This window comes from Leptonychotes weddellii, chromosome 2 (genome assembly GCF_054177405.1).
Source record: "Leptonychotes weddellii isolate Sample4059 chromosome 2, ASM5417740v2, whole genome shotgun sequence".
Taxonomy (NCBI): domain Eukaryota; kingdom Metazoa; phylum Chordata; class Mammalia; order Carnivora; family Phocidae; genus Leptonychotes; species Leptonychotes weddellii.
The window spans coordinates 32,390,008-32,407,259 of NC_138370.1; the positions used below are offsets into that span (position 1 = coordinate 32,390,008).

General features: G+C 40.7%; 1 protein-coding gene across 7 annotated transcripts in view; it reads left to right on the top strand.

Annotated features, from left to right (window-relative positions):
• The window catches only part of AP3M2 (adaptor related protein complex 3 subunit mu 2), a 96,923-nt gene that overhangs the window by 74,182 nt on the left and 5,489 nt on the right, over window positions 1-17,252 (top strand). For 2 of the 7 annotated variants that reach the window (XM_081809515.1, XM_081809513.1), the window contains exons 3-7: window positions 4,740-5,365; window positions 7,155-7,497; window positions 10,503-10,674; window positions 14,651-14,788; window positions 17,067-17,152. In XM_081809515.1, coding sequence (XP_081665641.1) covers window positions 7,225-7,497; window positions 10,503-10,674; window positions 14,651-14,788; window positions 17,067-17,152 — 669 coding nt within the window. In that variant the 5' untranslated portion in view covers window positions 4,740-5,365; window positions 7,155-7,224. The other 5 variants (XM_081809519.1, XM_081809523.1, XM_031039676.1 and 2 more) reach the window with 5 other exon arrangements.

Consider the following 17,252-nt stretch of genomic DNA (forward strand, 5'->3'; position numbering starts at 1 on the left):
GCCCAGCCTGAGGCTGCTGGAAGAGGGATGCTACTGTCTTCTTGTCAGGCAGGGTTTGGATTTCAGGAACTTGAGATGGCTTTGCTGGGGTTCTGCATAAGAGGAGTTACAGAGAAGTTCTGCCACCTGGAAGCAAGTATACATCCCAGAATACCTCAGCACATCACATCTTATGAGCTACATTATTAGTTGATGTGACTCTTTCTGTTCATTTCCCTTTTATTATTCCCAAGTCTTTAAACAAGCTTTGTATAAGTGTCCACCCTGGTCTTTGCTCTCCTATGGGAAATTCAACAAAAACTAGTATGTCTACACTGGTGTTGAAGAGTTAAAGGAATACTAATCTCCGAAGTCCAGCATGGTGGGGGCAGCCAGTAGCAGGAGTCCCTAAGGGGAAGGTGAGTCTCTTGTTTGAGGGTTAGGGGTGTTGACTTTAGGCTCTCCTCTCCAGAAGGATGGACTCCTTCCATGACCAGCCTTAAAGGAGCTGTTTTTAATTTTTTAAAGGGACCTTGTCTTTTCTTTAGAGTTTCTTCCCATATTGGATTATAAGCTCCTTGAAGACATGCTTTAATGGTCTCTGTGCCCTTAGTGTCCAGGAGATAGTGGGCACTCCATAAATGTTAGTTTAATAGATGGATGAATATATATTAGACACTGAGCTATACACACTGTGGTTCTCAAAGAGTTTACAATCCAGTTGTGGTGATCAGACTGCATATATGAATGTGTGGCACAGTGTCAAAAGCACTGTAGGTTACATAAAGGAGCTGTGAAATGCTATTTAGTCACAGAAGAGGGAGAAATTACTTCTAGTGTGGGGGCATCCAGCTTGGGACAGACTTCGTGGAGGAGAAAACATATGGCTGGGCCTTGAGGGCTGGAGAGAATTTCCACAAATAGGATGAGTAAGAGACAAATACATGCCAAGAAGAGGGATCAGTGAGAACAGAGACTTGGAGAGAAGGCATTCTGTTTCTTCTGTGCATGACCAGTAGTGAGGTTTGATGCAAGGGGAGCATTCATGGATAGGAGGAAGAAGTGTCAAAGCTAGAGAGGGGTTTTGTGGCCCCACTGCGGAGCCCTTAAAAATGTCTCTCAGTGAGCAAGGCCTCCCTTGTCTCAGACCAGAATATTAATAATAATGATACTTAAATAATTTTCAGGGAACCCTGAGAGCTGAGAGTGGCTTCTCACATTAGAAAAACTTCTCAGGGGCGCCTGGGTGGCTCCGTTGGTTAAGGGTCCGCCTTCAACTCAGGTCATGATCTCTGGGCCCTGGGATGGAGCCCAGCACTGAGCCCCGCACTGAGCCTCTCGGTGGGGTCCTTGTTCAGCCAGGGGTCTGCTTCTCCCTCTCCCTCTGCCCTCACCCCCCACCTCGTGCTCTCTCTCTCTCAAATAAATGAATAAAATCTTAAAAAAAAAAAAACAAAAAAAACTTCTCAGCAGTGAGAGCTATTAAACACTAGGATGGTTTGTCAGTGGCAGGTTTAGAAAATCTTTTCCCAGAGATTTTTATGCATAAAATGGACTTGCCATTTGTCAGTGGTTTCCTGTGGCCCCTCTTAATACCATGACAAGATACCCTATGAGCTCCCAAATTCTATGATGTTTGATTAAATTCAAAAAATATTTGAGTGTTGATTTTGGACATGACCCTTGGCATTGCTATGAATAAATTCAGCCACCTCTCCCTCCCTTCAATGTGGTTCTCTTCCAGTGATCCTCAACTCAACAAATGACACTTCCATTCATACAGCTGCCCAAATCAGAAACCTACGAATAATCCTGGATTCCTCATTCTTCCTTACTACTCACTTTCTAATTAATCCCCTTCATTCTACCTCCAAACAAAGACCTCTGGAATTTGTCCACTAACTTCTCCAATCCCCCATGCTGGTTGAAGTCACTAGCATCTCTCATGTGGATTACTGCAGTAGTCTAAATGATCTCCCTACCCCCAAGCTTGGCCTTCTTCAATCCATTCTCCATGCCTGGTCTCTGAAATGTAAATCTGAAAGCATTTCACTCTCCTGCTTAACATTTCTTCACTGGGTCTCCTGCCCCAGGCTTCTGAGAGAGGCAGGAGGCGTGCGGTCTGTGCCAGACCAGACCGCTTAGATCTTGCTGTGTGCGTGAACTCCAGCTGTGTTACTTACCTACCTACTGGACACTCCAGCTGTGTTACTTACCTACTTACTGGACCTTTGGCGGGTTACCTAAGCACTCACTGCAGTTTTCTCATCTATCAAAAGGGGATCATAACAGTAGTTCATTCTAGGGTAGTTGGGAAGACTATATAAATCTGGATCTTCCTCTCCTCTGTGAACCTTTAAATTTGGAGTACCCCTGGACTCTGGTCCTTTTCTCCATGCTCATTCCCTTAGCCATCTCAACTGGACTCATGGCTTTAATATCCATATCCTGGTAACTCCCAAATGTGCATCTCCAGCTCAGACCTGTCTCCTAAAGCCTGGACTCATATATATTCAGCTGCCTTCTCAACATAGCCACTTGATGGCTAATAGCTATATTAAATTTAATATGTCCAAGGCTGAACTCCTAATTTTTTTCATTCAAACTTCCTCTGCGGAAAGTCCTTTTAATCTCAGTTGCTGGAACTGTCTTTCCAGATGCTCAGGCTCAGTTGCCCTTCACTTTTCTCTTGTTCTCATTCCTCACATCCCATTGACCTGGAAATCCAGCTGGCTCCTCTTTCAAGCTGTAGACAGAATCTGACTCCTCATTCCAACATCTGTGCCTACACCTGGACCAAGCCCCATCATCTCTCACCTAGATTACTCAGCAACCTCCTGACCGGTCTCCTTCCACCCTGGCCTGTCCACAGTCTCTTCTCAGGCCAGCAGATTGATAAGTCAGATGATTTGTCTCCTTTCTCAGAGCCTCCTTTGGCTTCCCATTTCACAACCACTACAAGCCAAAATCTTTACGACAGATTTTAAGATCCTATGTAGTCAAGTCCCCAGCCTCCATTTTGTAACCTCATCTCCTACTTTACTCCTTGCTCATTCTACTCCAGTAGAATCCTTACTCTTCCTGGGACTCCTCAAGCATGCTCTGGTCTTAAGGCCTTTACGCTGCCTATTCCCTTTACTGGAATGCTCTTCCCCCAGATATCCCTATAGCTAACTCCTTCTCCTTCAAGTCTTTGCTCAAATGTCTTTTCTCAATGAGACATACTCTCACTACCCTTTTAAAAACTATAACTTTTCCTCCAGTTCTATGACACTCCGGATCTCCCTTCTGTTTTTTTTCCACTGCACTTATCACCCTCTAACATACTATATACTTTACTTATGTATTTATTGATTATTGTTTGTCTTCTCCACGAGAATATAAGCTCCACTAGAGCAAGGATTTTTGTTTTATGCTCACTGGTTATGTGCATCCAAACACCAGAACAGTGATGGTACATAGTAGGACTCACTAAATATCTATGGAATAAAGGGACAGTGCATGCCACACAGTGTTTTTATGTGTATATGTGTATATATATGCTCTGTATATATAATTGTTATTATACATTATAATTATGTAACTATAATTACAGTATATATTACTATATATCATTTTATAAGCAATATATACAAACAATTATTAAGTTCACAACCACCTGGCTCCCATGTATCTTCCTACTCTAGTCCCCCTGCACTCTTTCTCCAATTCTAACTCAGCTATGCTTAATTCTCTCATCTTTAGAGCTTTCCACATGTAATCTTCTCTTTGTCCTTCCACCCTTTTATTTGAGGAATTTACGTTCATCTCTCAGGTTTCAGTTTAGGACTTCCCTGACTCTAGGTCAGCCCCCTCCACCAGCAAACCTTGCCCTCCCCCCCATGTGCTCCTTGCTCATCACACTGCTTTGTAATTACTTGCTTCTCATTTGTCTTCTCAGCTAGCGTCTGTGACAACAGACACTATGCCTGTGATGGTAGTCATTGCAGCATCCCCAGCACCCCGCACAGGGCTTGATACATAGGAGACTCTCAGTAAACATTAATGCAACGAATGAGAAAGGGCCACAGCAGTGATTGCATTTCTGCACCTTTGACACACATTGCTTAGTAACCATGTGCGATTGCACCTTGTGCTGCTTCTTAGGTAATAACAATCGCTAACACTTTTCTAACTCAATGCTCACAACTCTGTGCAGTCGGTACTCTTAGTGCCCTTATTTGAGAAGGGAGGAACTTGAAATTTAGGGAAGTTAAGGTACTTTCTCAAGGTCACAGAGCTGGCAAGTGTTGGATTAGGATTAAAATGCAGGCAGTCTGGCACCAGAGCCCCTAAGCTTATATGATGCTACATCATTCAGCCATTTTAATTTTGGACTTTCTCTTTTGCTTATTTAAAAATTAGTCAACTATCTGTCCTTAGCAAGTATGTCAAAGAACAATCCATACCACCTTTAATATACGTTTATCATGGCCTTCCTTATGGAGGAGTTGCCACTCATGCTTCCTTTCACGGAAGTGAAAACTAAAGCCCGAGCAGGGTGACAGCCTTGTGGTCTAGATCAGCATTAATACCATTAACACCAGTTTGCCATTTTATCGAACACATGTGATGTGCCAGGCACCTTCCCATACCTCATCTTATAGTTTAACTAAAAGTGAACCTTGTCTGACTTCTACTTCATGACTCTCTGGATCACAATGATTTGAATCACTTAAAATGTATTATAAAAGTCATTAGAACTCCAATGCAATTTGCAGAGAGACCTGCCCAACTACCTCATTTTCAGATCTGGGAACTGAGATTCTGAAAGGTTAAGTGCCGTGTCCAAGGTCAAGCAGGTGGTGGTCTAGCTGGGGCTGGAAGAGGCCTCCTGAATCCAAGTCCAGAGCTCTCGATAAGACGCTAAACAGCCAATCACCTTTACCTTCCCCGATGCACATCAATGAAAAGGCAGTGTGTCTCTTTTTAAATGCATTTATCTAATGGAAAGGAGTTATTACTGCTCAAGATTTGTTACCCATGATATGCTATTTGACAAATCGTGCCCTGGAAATCACACTTTTTAGCATCCCCCTCGAGGTACATTCAGGGTTATGCAGGTGGCAGCAGCAGCCACCCCTTTGTGACTGGATGACTAAGGGCCAGGCGGCCCTCAGATTGTTCACGACAGCCAATCAGGGCTCGGAGCCACAGAACTGCACCAATTGGAGATTACCGAAGCCTCAACAAGGGCCAATTGGGGACTCAAAGCCGAGAAGAATGTGACTGGCGGACAGCGATCAATCAGAGGGGGAGAAGCGGATTACTGACGTCCAATCAGAGGCTTTAAGATCTCGGTCGTGGGCGGTGCTGGCGTGAGGCCCACGGGGCAGCCAATCAGCAGGTGAGCGGCCGCCGGCGCGCGTGCGGGGGACGGCCGGGGGGCGGGGTCTGCCTGCGCGTCGGAACGGTGGGTGCTGCGAGGAGCGAGGCTGGGTGAGGAGGGCTGGCGACCTCCAGGTTGGGTCCTGGCTGGGTCCGGGTTGGGGGCAGCGCGTGCACGCACCCGGCTGGGGTCTGGGGGTTGGGGACTGGGACGCGCGAGGGGCCGGGCCGGACGCGCGGGGCAGGTTCAGAGTTACGGGTTGCCGTGGGATTGACCCTCCCGAGATACAGGATGCGGCGGGGAGAGCTGAGGGACCGAGTACCGGGCTGGGGAGGTGGCCCGCTCCGTCCAGCTGGTTGAGGGAGGAGGGGACTCTGTTGCCACGGCAACGCACGTGTGCAGTCTGGCGACCTTTTTCATCGCTTGAACCTGCGCACACCTTAAATGCCCCCTCCCCCCGACCACCCCCGCCCTAAATGGCCTCCATCATCTTTTGCTCGCAGGCAGCTGGGCTGGGACCAGCGCAAAAATAACCTACTTTAGCAGCCGCCTCTCCTCCTCCCCAGCCTGGTTACCCACCTCTTCCCCTCCCTCCAGCTGCCTCGTCCGCGGACAGAGGGATTAAGCTTGCCCTGGGGCACTTGGTACGACAGGCCTTTGCGGTTTGACCACCAGGGCCAGTTCGCAGCCAACTCGTGGAATGGGGTCATTCCCCACAGCTGGGGTCCAGCGCGGGCGCCACATACTGGGGACAAGCACCGTAGAGATGCTGCTGCCTGAGAGACCTTGGGTATCCCCCAGAGAGATTTTTTTAGGGCAGTCAATGCAGAACCTTGTTCATAACAAGTACTCAGAGAATGGGGTCTGACTGACTGAATGAAGACCACAGTGATGGCTTTCCATCCGTGGACCAGCACTGTCCAATAGATACATAAAGCGAACCAGATATGTAATTTTACGGTTTTCTAGTAACCACATTTTTTAAAAAGGTTAAATTAGGGGCGCCTGGATGGCTCAGTGAGTTAAGCATCTGCTTCAGCTCAGGTCATGATACCAGGGTCCTGAGATTGAGTCCCACATAGGGCTCCTTGCTTAGCAGGGAGCCTGCTTCTCCCACTGCCTGCGGCTCCCCGCTTGTGCTCTCTCTCTGTCAAATAAATAAATAAAATCTTTAAACAAAAACAAACAAGGTTAAATTAATTTTAGTATATTTTATTTAACCTGATGTATCAAAATATCAATATTAAGTTAATATTAATTAATCTATTAAATTATGGGTATCTAAAATTCCATTTTGAATACAAGACCTTCAAAGTCTGGTGTGTACTTATACTTACAGCACATCTCAGTTCAGCCCAGACACATTTCAAGTGCTTAATGATGGCATTTAGCTAATGGCTGCCATATGAGACTGGACAACCATAAGCATTTCTTATGTATGTGTGAGTTGTGGCTAAATACATGAAACTCATCAATATTCTTTCGAAACTCTCATCTGTGTGGGGCGCACTGCAATGAGGCAACAAGAAACGGTAAGGCCTGGTCTTTTTTCTCAAGGAGCTTCCAGTCCAGTTGAGAAAACAGACATCCAAAAATTAAGTAGAATTTTAAATGGTATAATTAAGGCAATAGTAAAGATAACCAGGCAGTAGATGATTGGCAAACAGGATGGCTGATAATTATCCTTAGGAATTCTAGGGAGGGATACTTCAGATTCTCACAGTAGAGGAGGACTTGAGTCTGCTCTTGAAGGATGGGTACAGTGTTTTGATTGAGTGGAATTGACCATGCCTTCTTTTATTTTTAGGGTTGAAAATTGGCAGTTCTGAGGCTTTCAGACCAAAGAAGACTTTCCTCTCTCACTGACAATCTCCACCATGATTCATAGCCTCTTCTTGATCAACTCCTCAGGAGATATTTTCCTGGAAAAACATTGGAAAAGTGTGGTCAGCCGTTCTGTTTGTGATTACTTTTTTGAGGCGCAAGAGAGAGCGACTGAGGCAGAAAATGTACCTCCAGTTATCCCTACCCCTCACCACTATCTCTTAAGTGTTTACCGTCACAAGATCTTTTTTGTGGCTGTGATCCAGACAGAGGTCCCACCTCTATTTGTTATTGAGTTCCTTCACCGAGTAGTGGACACATTTCAGGTGCGTGAATGTGAGGAGGCTCGTACATGTAAATTATAAAGTGTCTTTATGGTTCTTTTCCCATTGTATTCAGCTTTAATTAAGGAACTTTTTAAAAAATCAAAACTGACATTGCTCACTTCCTCTCCCATCTGATAAGATTCTTGTTTCTGTTTATTGAATTGGCTGCATCTGAAATGACAAATTGAATACCTTTGAACCTGTTGCATAAGAAAGCCACTCTACTTGGAATGATTGTATACCGTCATTTTAGTTCTGGAAATTGGAATTGCCCTACTTTTTGTTCATAAATCAGAGGAAATTAATTTGGGGGTTTTGTTTTGTTTTGTTTTAGTGGACTTGATGCTAGCCATTGTCAACTACGTTGCTTTGAGTTGCCTCAAAAAGTGATGAGTGTGTAAAGATACGTATATTTTCAAAAGTTAGGAGAAAGCTAAGTAATGCTTGTTTCACTGTCCTTGGCAGGAGTAATTTGTGAACCCAAACTTCATCTTGGGTTTGGGGTGCTTACCACAGCGTGTCAGTGATGAACTCTTGTTGCAAACAAGATTGGAAAATCTTCTGTTCCTGTAAAGAATTTAAGTGACACATTTTACAAGACACGGTTTTCACTTTGAGTTTTTCTTTCAGGAATAGATTTGAAGATCTTGGAGCAGGGTATAGGGGAAGTATAAGTAAGTTATACCAGAATGTCAGTACCATTTATAGCAGAGGATTTTAGGCTGCCCAGACTCTGAATTCAAACAGTGGGATCCTTCCCCCTAAAAGAATTGCTCAAATTTTGTTACAGTTATTTGCATAACTCAGTAAGTGAGAAGCAAGGGCCCTTTGGTTTAACTTCTGTGTCATGTGAAGTCTGGAATTGGTCATATGAATACAGAAATTGTGGAATTAGAGAAGAGAATGACTCCGATATGACAATGAAATTAAAAAACAAGTCAAAGAGCCCTTTTATTTGTAGTCATATCTGTATCACATGTCTAGAACAGCATATATTTCATAATTTTTTTCCCACCAATACTTGCTGGTAGCACGATTCTGGGTTTCCAGTTCTCATGTGGCATACCAGTTGCTTCCCACAGTAAAAACTTGGGAATTATAAATCCCAGTATGTGGAGGAACTAGAAGTAGAAGAACCCAGTATTATGACCTCAAACTACTCTTGTTGGGCCTTATTATGATTTCCACATATGATACTTTACCCCATTCTAAGATTAGCAGTCCCATTGGTGAAACCCAGCATTTGCTTCATACCCCCATAGCAATATTAGGTAATTTATTACAAGACAGGAAGTGAGAAAGGTTGCTTAATCTAGTGGAAACCACAGAGGAATTTGGGATAACAGTCAAGTAACTAGTTTGGAAGTCTGGGACTTCAGAGCTTGTCATTTTTGAAGGATTTGTTAAAAGCAAATGGACATACCCTGATTTTAATGTCTTCTCTCTGGCTGCTTTATTTTTTTAGTACTGGAATATGATGGAAGAGTTCCAGCTGTAGAATTGCAAATGCTTTTGCTATAGCAATTTGTCATACTTATATTCTTTCCAGTGACTCAGTTCACATTATGTCTGATTTATAAAATCTCGTGAGGTGTCTTATTTATTTTTCAAAAGAAAAGCACTCTTGGGAAGGAAATGTGTTGTTTTTTTCCCCCCTTAAATCCTTGTTTTTAAAGAAGAAATCTTGTTTTAGAAACACATTCCTGACTCTTAAGTGTTCTTGGATATTGGAATGTCTCTGATATTTGCCATTATCTGATGTAATTTAGATCACAGCTGTAGTCTGTTCAGTTATGGATGTCATGATTTTAGGAGCATATTGGGAAACTAGAGCATATTCAAAGAAATGGCAAGGTTGTGGAACAATCTAGAAACCATACCACAGCATGAACAGTGGAAGGATCAAACAGTTTGGGTGGGAGAAAAAAATGGAAGTGAAAGCTTACAGCTGTCTTCAAATAACTGCGGGGCTGTTATGTAAATTTGTTCTGTAAGGCAGATCTAGGAAGCAAATTTCAGTCTAGCAAAAGAAAGAACTTTCTAATAATCAGAGCTTTCCATGAATAGAATGGGCTTTCTCAAAAGGGTGAATTTCCCTTCAGTGGATGAATTCAACGAGGGTTGTATGACCATCTCAGAGGTCCTGCAAAAGATGTGACTGACGTTGCTAGAAGGGGCATATCAAATGACCACAAGCATTTCTTTCTTTTAATCATCATGCATCACATTTTATAAAGTACTTTTTGTTTACAAAGCACTTTCACACATACTATCATTTAATCAGTCATGCTTAGTTCTTAAAACATCCCTGTGCATCCAGTGGTATTATCCTAATTATACTATTAAAAGAAAAATCAAAACCCGAATTAGCATGACTTTTCTAGTGACAATAAGGTTACCACCCAGGTCTTCTGATTTGGAATCCAGTATTTTTTCCACAACGTGGATCATTTAGTATCTCAGTCTTTATTAGTAAAAGGACAAAGCCTTAGAATCCTAGCATCTTAGTGTAAAGATGATCCAAAGAGATTTTCTGGTGCGCTAGTTCATCTCCCTCATTTCATTTTATTTCCCTCTCAGTTCGTATTTGCTGCATGAATGTTAAGGAATAGCACAACAGAAAGAGTTAAAAAGATTTTTGGGTCCAATCTGTGTCATATCAAGTATTATTATTTTGCATAGTTCTTTCAAATTCTTGTTCCTAAGCATGTATGATAGTCTAGATTCAGTTTTGTCTAGTTGAAGAAACTAACCCAAAAAAGTTAAATAACTTTCTCTTAATTTATAAAAGAAGTTAGTAATGACACTAGTACTATAAGCCAGTCCAGTGTTCTTTCTGCCTCCGCTTAAGAGAACTGTGGTTATGCTTCATTCCCTTATTGTAGAAGAATATCCCAGAAGCACTGTGTAAACACATGGACAGGCCTAGATCCTTATTCCTTAGGAAGATTCTCTTTATTACAGTCTCTGAATGATCTACATTGTATATATTGTGTTTTCATCAGGATTATTTTGGAGTCTGTTCAGAGCCTGTGATCAAAGACAATGTGGTTGTGGTTTATGAGGTACTAGAAGAGATGCTTGACAATGGGTTTCCATTGGCTACCGAGTCAAACATCCTCAAAGAACTGATAAAGCCTCCCACTATCCTTCGAACGGTCGTCAACACCATAACAGGTATGGAGAAAGGGGAAACCCACAAAGAGCTGCTGTCCTGGATGTGGCTTCCTCCCTCGTTGTGCATTGTTTTGAGTGCTTGTCTTTGGGGCTCTCAGATGTCCAGGTGCTTTAATTTTGCTCATTATAGTCTTTGATTATGACCTGAAATATGTCTTTGTTATGTAGAAAATACCCTGATTTCAATGACAGAATAAAGTGTGCTCCTTTAAAAAGAGGTTTTTTTTCTGATTACAGAAGAAACACTTGATTATTATAGGAATGTCAGAGATACAGAAAAGCACAAAGAACTTGAAAATACCTTTTTTAAAAAAAGATTTTACTTATTTGTCAGCGAGAGAGGGGACACAAGCAGGCGGAAGGGACAGGCAGAGGGAGAAGCAGGCTCCCCGCTGAGCAGGGAGCCCGATGTGGGGCTCAATCCTGGGACCTTGGGATCACCACCCAAGCCGAAGGCAGACACTTAACTGACGGAGCCACCCAGGCGTCCCAAAAATAACTCTTAATCCTGCCACAGTTTTGACATACTTTTTGTCTTTTCTAGACAGATGAATAATGAATAGATGCATAGAATTTTGAAAAAACAACTCTTGTATATTTTTTTATAACTTTCATCAATATTTTGTGAACATTATCCCCTTATGATACATTTTCTTCTACATGATTTTTAGTGACTTTATAATTTTCTTCCATATGGAATAGACCTTAAGTTATTTACTCAGTCCGTGTTTTTGATGTTTCTGATTTTTTGTTCTTTTAAATAACAAGGAATTAACATTCTTATACTTAAATCTTTGTGTACATGTAGGATGATTTCTTTTCAGTACTAGCAATGGAAGTACTAGATCAAAGGGCGTGCTCATTTTAAGAACTTTAATGCATTGTGCCAAATTGCCCTTCAGAAAATTTATACTTTCAGTAGCAGTTTCTATGCATCCTAGCCAACCCTACTATAATTATTAATTGTTTCAAAACTTTGGCAATTTAATAGTTTAGTCATATCTTTTTTTTTTTTTTTAAGATTTTACTTATTTGACAGAGAGCATGAGAGAGCGCGAGCGAGCACACAAGCAGGGGGAGCTGGAGAGGGAGAAGCAGGCTTCCCACTGAGCAGGGAGCCCAATGCAGGGCTTGATCCTAGGACCCTGGGATCATGACCTGAGCCAAAGGCAGACGCTTAATGAGCCACCCAGGCGCCCCAGTTTAGTCTTATCTTATGTATATCCTCATTTTTTATTACTAAGGAAGTTAAAACCCTTCGAGTATTCATTGACTATTCTTCCTCTATTGTGAATTACCTAGTTGTGTGTCCTTTGCCCAGTTTTTCTTTTGTTGTTGAAATGTGTTTCTTTTTTCATACTAATTTAAAAGAATTCCTTTCGGGACACTTGGGTGGCTTAGTCAGTTAAGCGTCTGACTCTTGATCTCAGCTCAGGTCTTGATCTCAGGGTTGTGAGTTCAAGTTCCAAGTTGGGCTCCATGCTGGGTGTGGAGCCTACTTAAAAAAAAAAAAAAAAGGAAAAAGAATTCCTTTTATTTAAGGACATTAAACTATCATGTATGTTGGAAATACTGGAAATATACATGGTAGTTTGTAGTTCTGTATATTTTTGATCCTCTGTTACAGATATTTTTTCACAGTCTATGTGAGACTTGTCATTTAGCATTGTTTACAGTGTGTTTAGCCACATTTAATTCTGATTTAATCATATTAATCATTCTGCTTCATTCAGCTTTTATATTTTGGCTCTTAATATATAAACAAGGGTTTGCATGGCATTTTGGCTCTTGCTTAATATATAAACAAGGGTTGCACGGCATTTGACAAACTGATTGAAAGATAATTTTTAAGAAGTATGAATATGCAAGAATACCTGGGAATATTTTGAAAAAGAATTACAAAGCCGCTGGACAGATTTGTCTTGTCAAATATCAAGCTGTATTAAGTTCATATGGTACAGGAGACAAAAACTCATAGATAAGCTCTAAAAGCCAAGACAGTTTTGAAAATAAGTATATATTTTTTATTTTATTTCATTTTTTTAAAGATTTTATTTATTCATTTGACAGACAGCGAGCACAAGCAAGGGGAGCAGCAGAGGGAGCGCAAGAAGCAGGCTCCCCACTGAGCAGAGAGCCTGATATGGGACTTGATCCCAGGACCCTGAGATCATGACCTGAGCTGAAGGCAGATGCTTAACTGATCCAGACGCCCCCAAAGTAAATATTTTTTAAAAAGATCGAGAACGGAGAGAAAATATGTCCCATCGGATAGATACAAGATACATCATATATATAATTTTTAAAACGTAGTATTGGCCCAGTAATAGACAAATAGATGATTGAGATAAGGTAGAAAGTTCAGAAACAGGGCGCCTGGGTGGCTTAGTTGGTTAAGTGTCTGCCTTTGGCTCAGGTCATGATTCCAGGGTCCTGGGACAGAGTCCCGCATTGGGCTCCCTGCTCAGCATCGGGAGTCTGCTTCTCCCTCTCCCTCTGCTGTGCTCTCTCCCCCCTCTGTCAAATAAATAAGTAAAATCTTAAAAAAAAGAAAAAGAAAGTTCAGAAACAGACCCTTGCTTTTGTAGAAATTTGATATACATAGATCATATATCAAATCAGTGGGCCAGGGGGCCAGGGTAACATATTGTATTAGGACAATCAGCTTTGGTAAGAACAAAATGAAGTCCCTCTACCCATTCTGTACACAAAATAAATTCTAGCAAGGTCAAAGTTAAATACAAAGTTAAATACAAACCTTATAATTGTTAGAAGAAAACATAGGGGAATGTCTTTTTGATCTCAGAGAAGGGAAGGTCTTCTTTTTTAAAAAGTGTATTTTTTTCTAGTTCTTTTATGGTTTCATTTTGTACTTAATTCTTTAATCCATTTGGAAATTATCTTGGTATACAATGTAAAGTAAGGCTCCATGTTTATTTCTCCAAAATTGTCTACCAGCTTTCCTAGCGCCATTTGTTAAATAACCATTTTCCCTGTTTTAAAATATTTTTGTCATGTACTAAGCCACTGTGGATTCTTTGTTTTTAGGCTTCCTGCCTTATCAAACTTCTTCAATTATTATAGCTTGATGACATGTTTTAATATGTGGTGCCTCTTTTTAAGAAAACACATTGGTTGGGTTTTTCAATATTCTGGGTTCATTTAACTCTTAAGCTCTTTGTTAGTGCCTGAATCATTTATGAATACTATGGAGTCATTTTTCTGAATCTCTCTTAAATCTAGAAAAAGGTACCTGAGAGTCATTTTTGAAAAGCTGAACTGTTTTGCAAACATCCTGAATATATGTGTGTGTTTAATGTTTCTTTCTTTAGGTTAAAAACATCCAGGTTACAAAAGAAGGAAGTAGATTTTAAATTAGTTATAATATTTCAGAATTACAGCATAGAACTTTTGGATTAAAAAATATTTTTGATTCTTGTCGGGGGTGGGAAACGGAATTGATTTACAACTCTTATAGACAGGGAAAGACCTAATTTGTATTCTTTTCCTAAGATTCAGTATTAGTAGTAGTAAAATGTGTGCATTTTAATAACATAAATGTACTTAAGAACCTACCTTGAACTAGAATATTGTTTTTACCCATGAAAATTTTATATTATGTAAATCACCATCCCTGCTGAAAGCCAGTACATTATTTAAGCTACAAGCTATTGTGAAATTTGAGAGACAAGTTCAAGTTTCTTTCAAAACCAAAATATGATATCTGTTTCTCAGGTAACTTTTTAACCTTTATTCTGCTCAAAGAAGCAGACCAGATGGCAACAAGTTTTTAGAATAGACTATGTTACCCAGACAGAAGTTGAGACAACTCTTATGTTTTTTTTTTTTTTTTATTCTCCAATTGAGTGCATGAATAATAGGAACATAGAAACTTCTAGGGAAGTGTTCTATGATTATTAGATAATTGGTTACATCTAATTATCCAATTGGAATTACAGTCATATTCATTATCTAGGAAGCACCAATGTGGGGGACCAGCTTCCTACTGGACAGCTGTCAGTGGTGCCCTGGCGAAGAACTGGGGTGAAGTATACCAACAATGAGGCCTATTTTGATGTGATCGAAGAGATTGATGCTATCATTGATAAATCAGGTAAGTGCTTTTAATCTGTTTTCAGAACTAGAAAGTAGAAAGAGTCTCCTTCATACAGTGCTTGCTAGTATCAGAATTATCCCCCATTCAAGATCATTCATTTTAATTTTGTGCCTACTTTGTGTCAAGCACTGTGCTAGGTACTGGGAATAGACTTAAATATTATGATGCAGATGACATGATCATATTTGTAGGGGCCCCTAAAGACTCAACAGAAAACTGTTAGAACTAATAAACCGGGGCGCCTGGGTGGCTCAGATGGTTAGGCATCTGCCTTCGGCTCGGGTCATGATCCCAGGGTCCTGGGATCGAGTCCCACATCGGGCTCCCTGCTCCGCAGGGAGCCTGCTTCTCCCTCTGCCTCTGCCTCTCTCTCTCTCTCTCTGACTTTCATGAATAAATAAATAAAACATTTAAAAAAAAAAAAAAAAAGAACTAATAAACAAATTCTGTAAAGTTGCAAGGTATACAATCAACATAAAAAACAGTAGCATTCTAAATACAAACAATGAACTATGCTAAAAGAAAATTAAGAAAACAGTCCCATTTACAAAAGCACCAAAAAGAATAAAATAGTTAGGAATAAACTTAACCAAACTCGTACTCAGAAAATTATAAAACACTGATGAAGGAAATTAAAGAAGACACAAATAAATGGAAAGGCATCCTGTGTTCATGGAGTGGAAGAATTAATATTACTAAAATGTTCAGAGGCACCTGAGTGGTTCAGTCGATTAAGCGTCTGCCGTCAGCTCAGGTCATGATCTCAGGGTCCTGGGATCGAGCCCCACGTCAGGCTCCCTCCTCAGCAGGGAGTCTGCTTCTCCCTCTCCTTTTGCCCCTCTCCCCCCCCGCGCTCATGCTCGCTCTCAAATAAATAAATCTTTTAAAAAAAAGATTCTCTCTCTCTCCCTCTGCCCCTCCTTCTCCCTTCCTTTTAAACAAAAATAAAAAAATTTTTAAATTTTTTAAAAAGTCCATATTACCCAAAGCAATCTATAGATTCAGTGTAATCCCCATCAAAATCCCAATGGCACTCTTTACAGAAATAGAAAAAACAATGCTAAAATTCATATGGAACCACAAAAGACCCCAAATAGCCAAAGCAATCTTGAGCAAGAACAACAAAGCTGGAGACTTCATACTTCCTGATTTCAAAATATATTACAAAGCTACAGTAATCTTGTTCAAAAAAAAAAAAAACAAAGCTACAGTAATCAAAATTATTACACTGACATAAAAACAGACACATAGGCCAATGAAATAGAATAGAGAGTTCAGAAATAAAACCACGCATTTACAGTCAACTGATCTTTGACAAGAGAACCAAGATTATACCGTGGGGGAAGGATACTCTCTTCATTAAATGATGCTGGGGAAACAGAATTTCCACATGTGGAAGAATAAAATTGGACTCTTATCTCACACCAAAAAAATACAAAAAACAAAACTCAAAATGGATTAAAGACTTAAATGTAAAATGTGAAATCATAACACTGCTAGAAGAAGACACAGGGAAAATGCTTCTTGACACTGGTCTGGATAATGGCTTTTTTGGATATGACACCAAAAGCAGAAATAGACAGTTAGGATTGCATCATACTAAAAAGTTTCTGCACAAAAAAAACAGTCAACACAGTGAAAAGGCAACCTGTGGGAGAAGCTCAAGGAGACGGTGTTGAGTGAAAGGAAAGAGAAGTTCAGAATTGTGAAAAAGCATGGGCATTTGAAAGCTGTGCAAAGAAAGGGAAACCCACAGAAAGCACTCAGGAAGTGGAGCTAGAGAAATAGAAAACCAGGTGAAGTTAGGAGAAAGGAGGGTTTTACAAAGGGAGAAGTGGTCGACAATGACATGCTACAGAGAACTTCTATAGGATAAAGATGAAAAGTGTCCATTTGATTCATTGGTGACCGTAGGGAGAGCAGTTTCTGCTGTGAAGTTTTCTGAACCATTGGTTACGATGGTACCCTGTTTGATTCTGGTACTAGATGGAAAACTTCTTTAAGCTAATAACTGTCTCATTAATCTTTTATTCCCATTGCTTCATCATAGTGTCTCATATTTGATATGCAGTTGATAAATGTTTAGAAGGATGGACCAATGCATTGGGTAGATGAATTGAATAGATGGACAGAAGGAAGGGAGGGAGGGAGGGAGAAGACAAAAGTTGGGGAAGAAAAGAGAAGATTAAGGTGGTAGGGAGGAAATAAGTTGGTTGGGAAAGACAGAAGTGTTGAATAACCTCTTACTGTCTTTTTTGCCTTGTTCCTATCTCAGGTTCCACAATTACTGCTGAGATCCAGGGGGTCATTGATGCCTGCGTCAAGCTGACTGGAATGCCAGACCTTACGCTTTCCTTCATGGTAAAATCCTAAACCACAGGTTCAGATCTCGGGATGGCAAATTAATTGCTTCTGGAAAGACAGTGGTGAGAATGGAATGGAAGAGTAAATAATTAAGGAC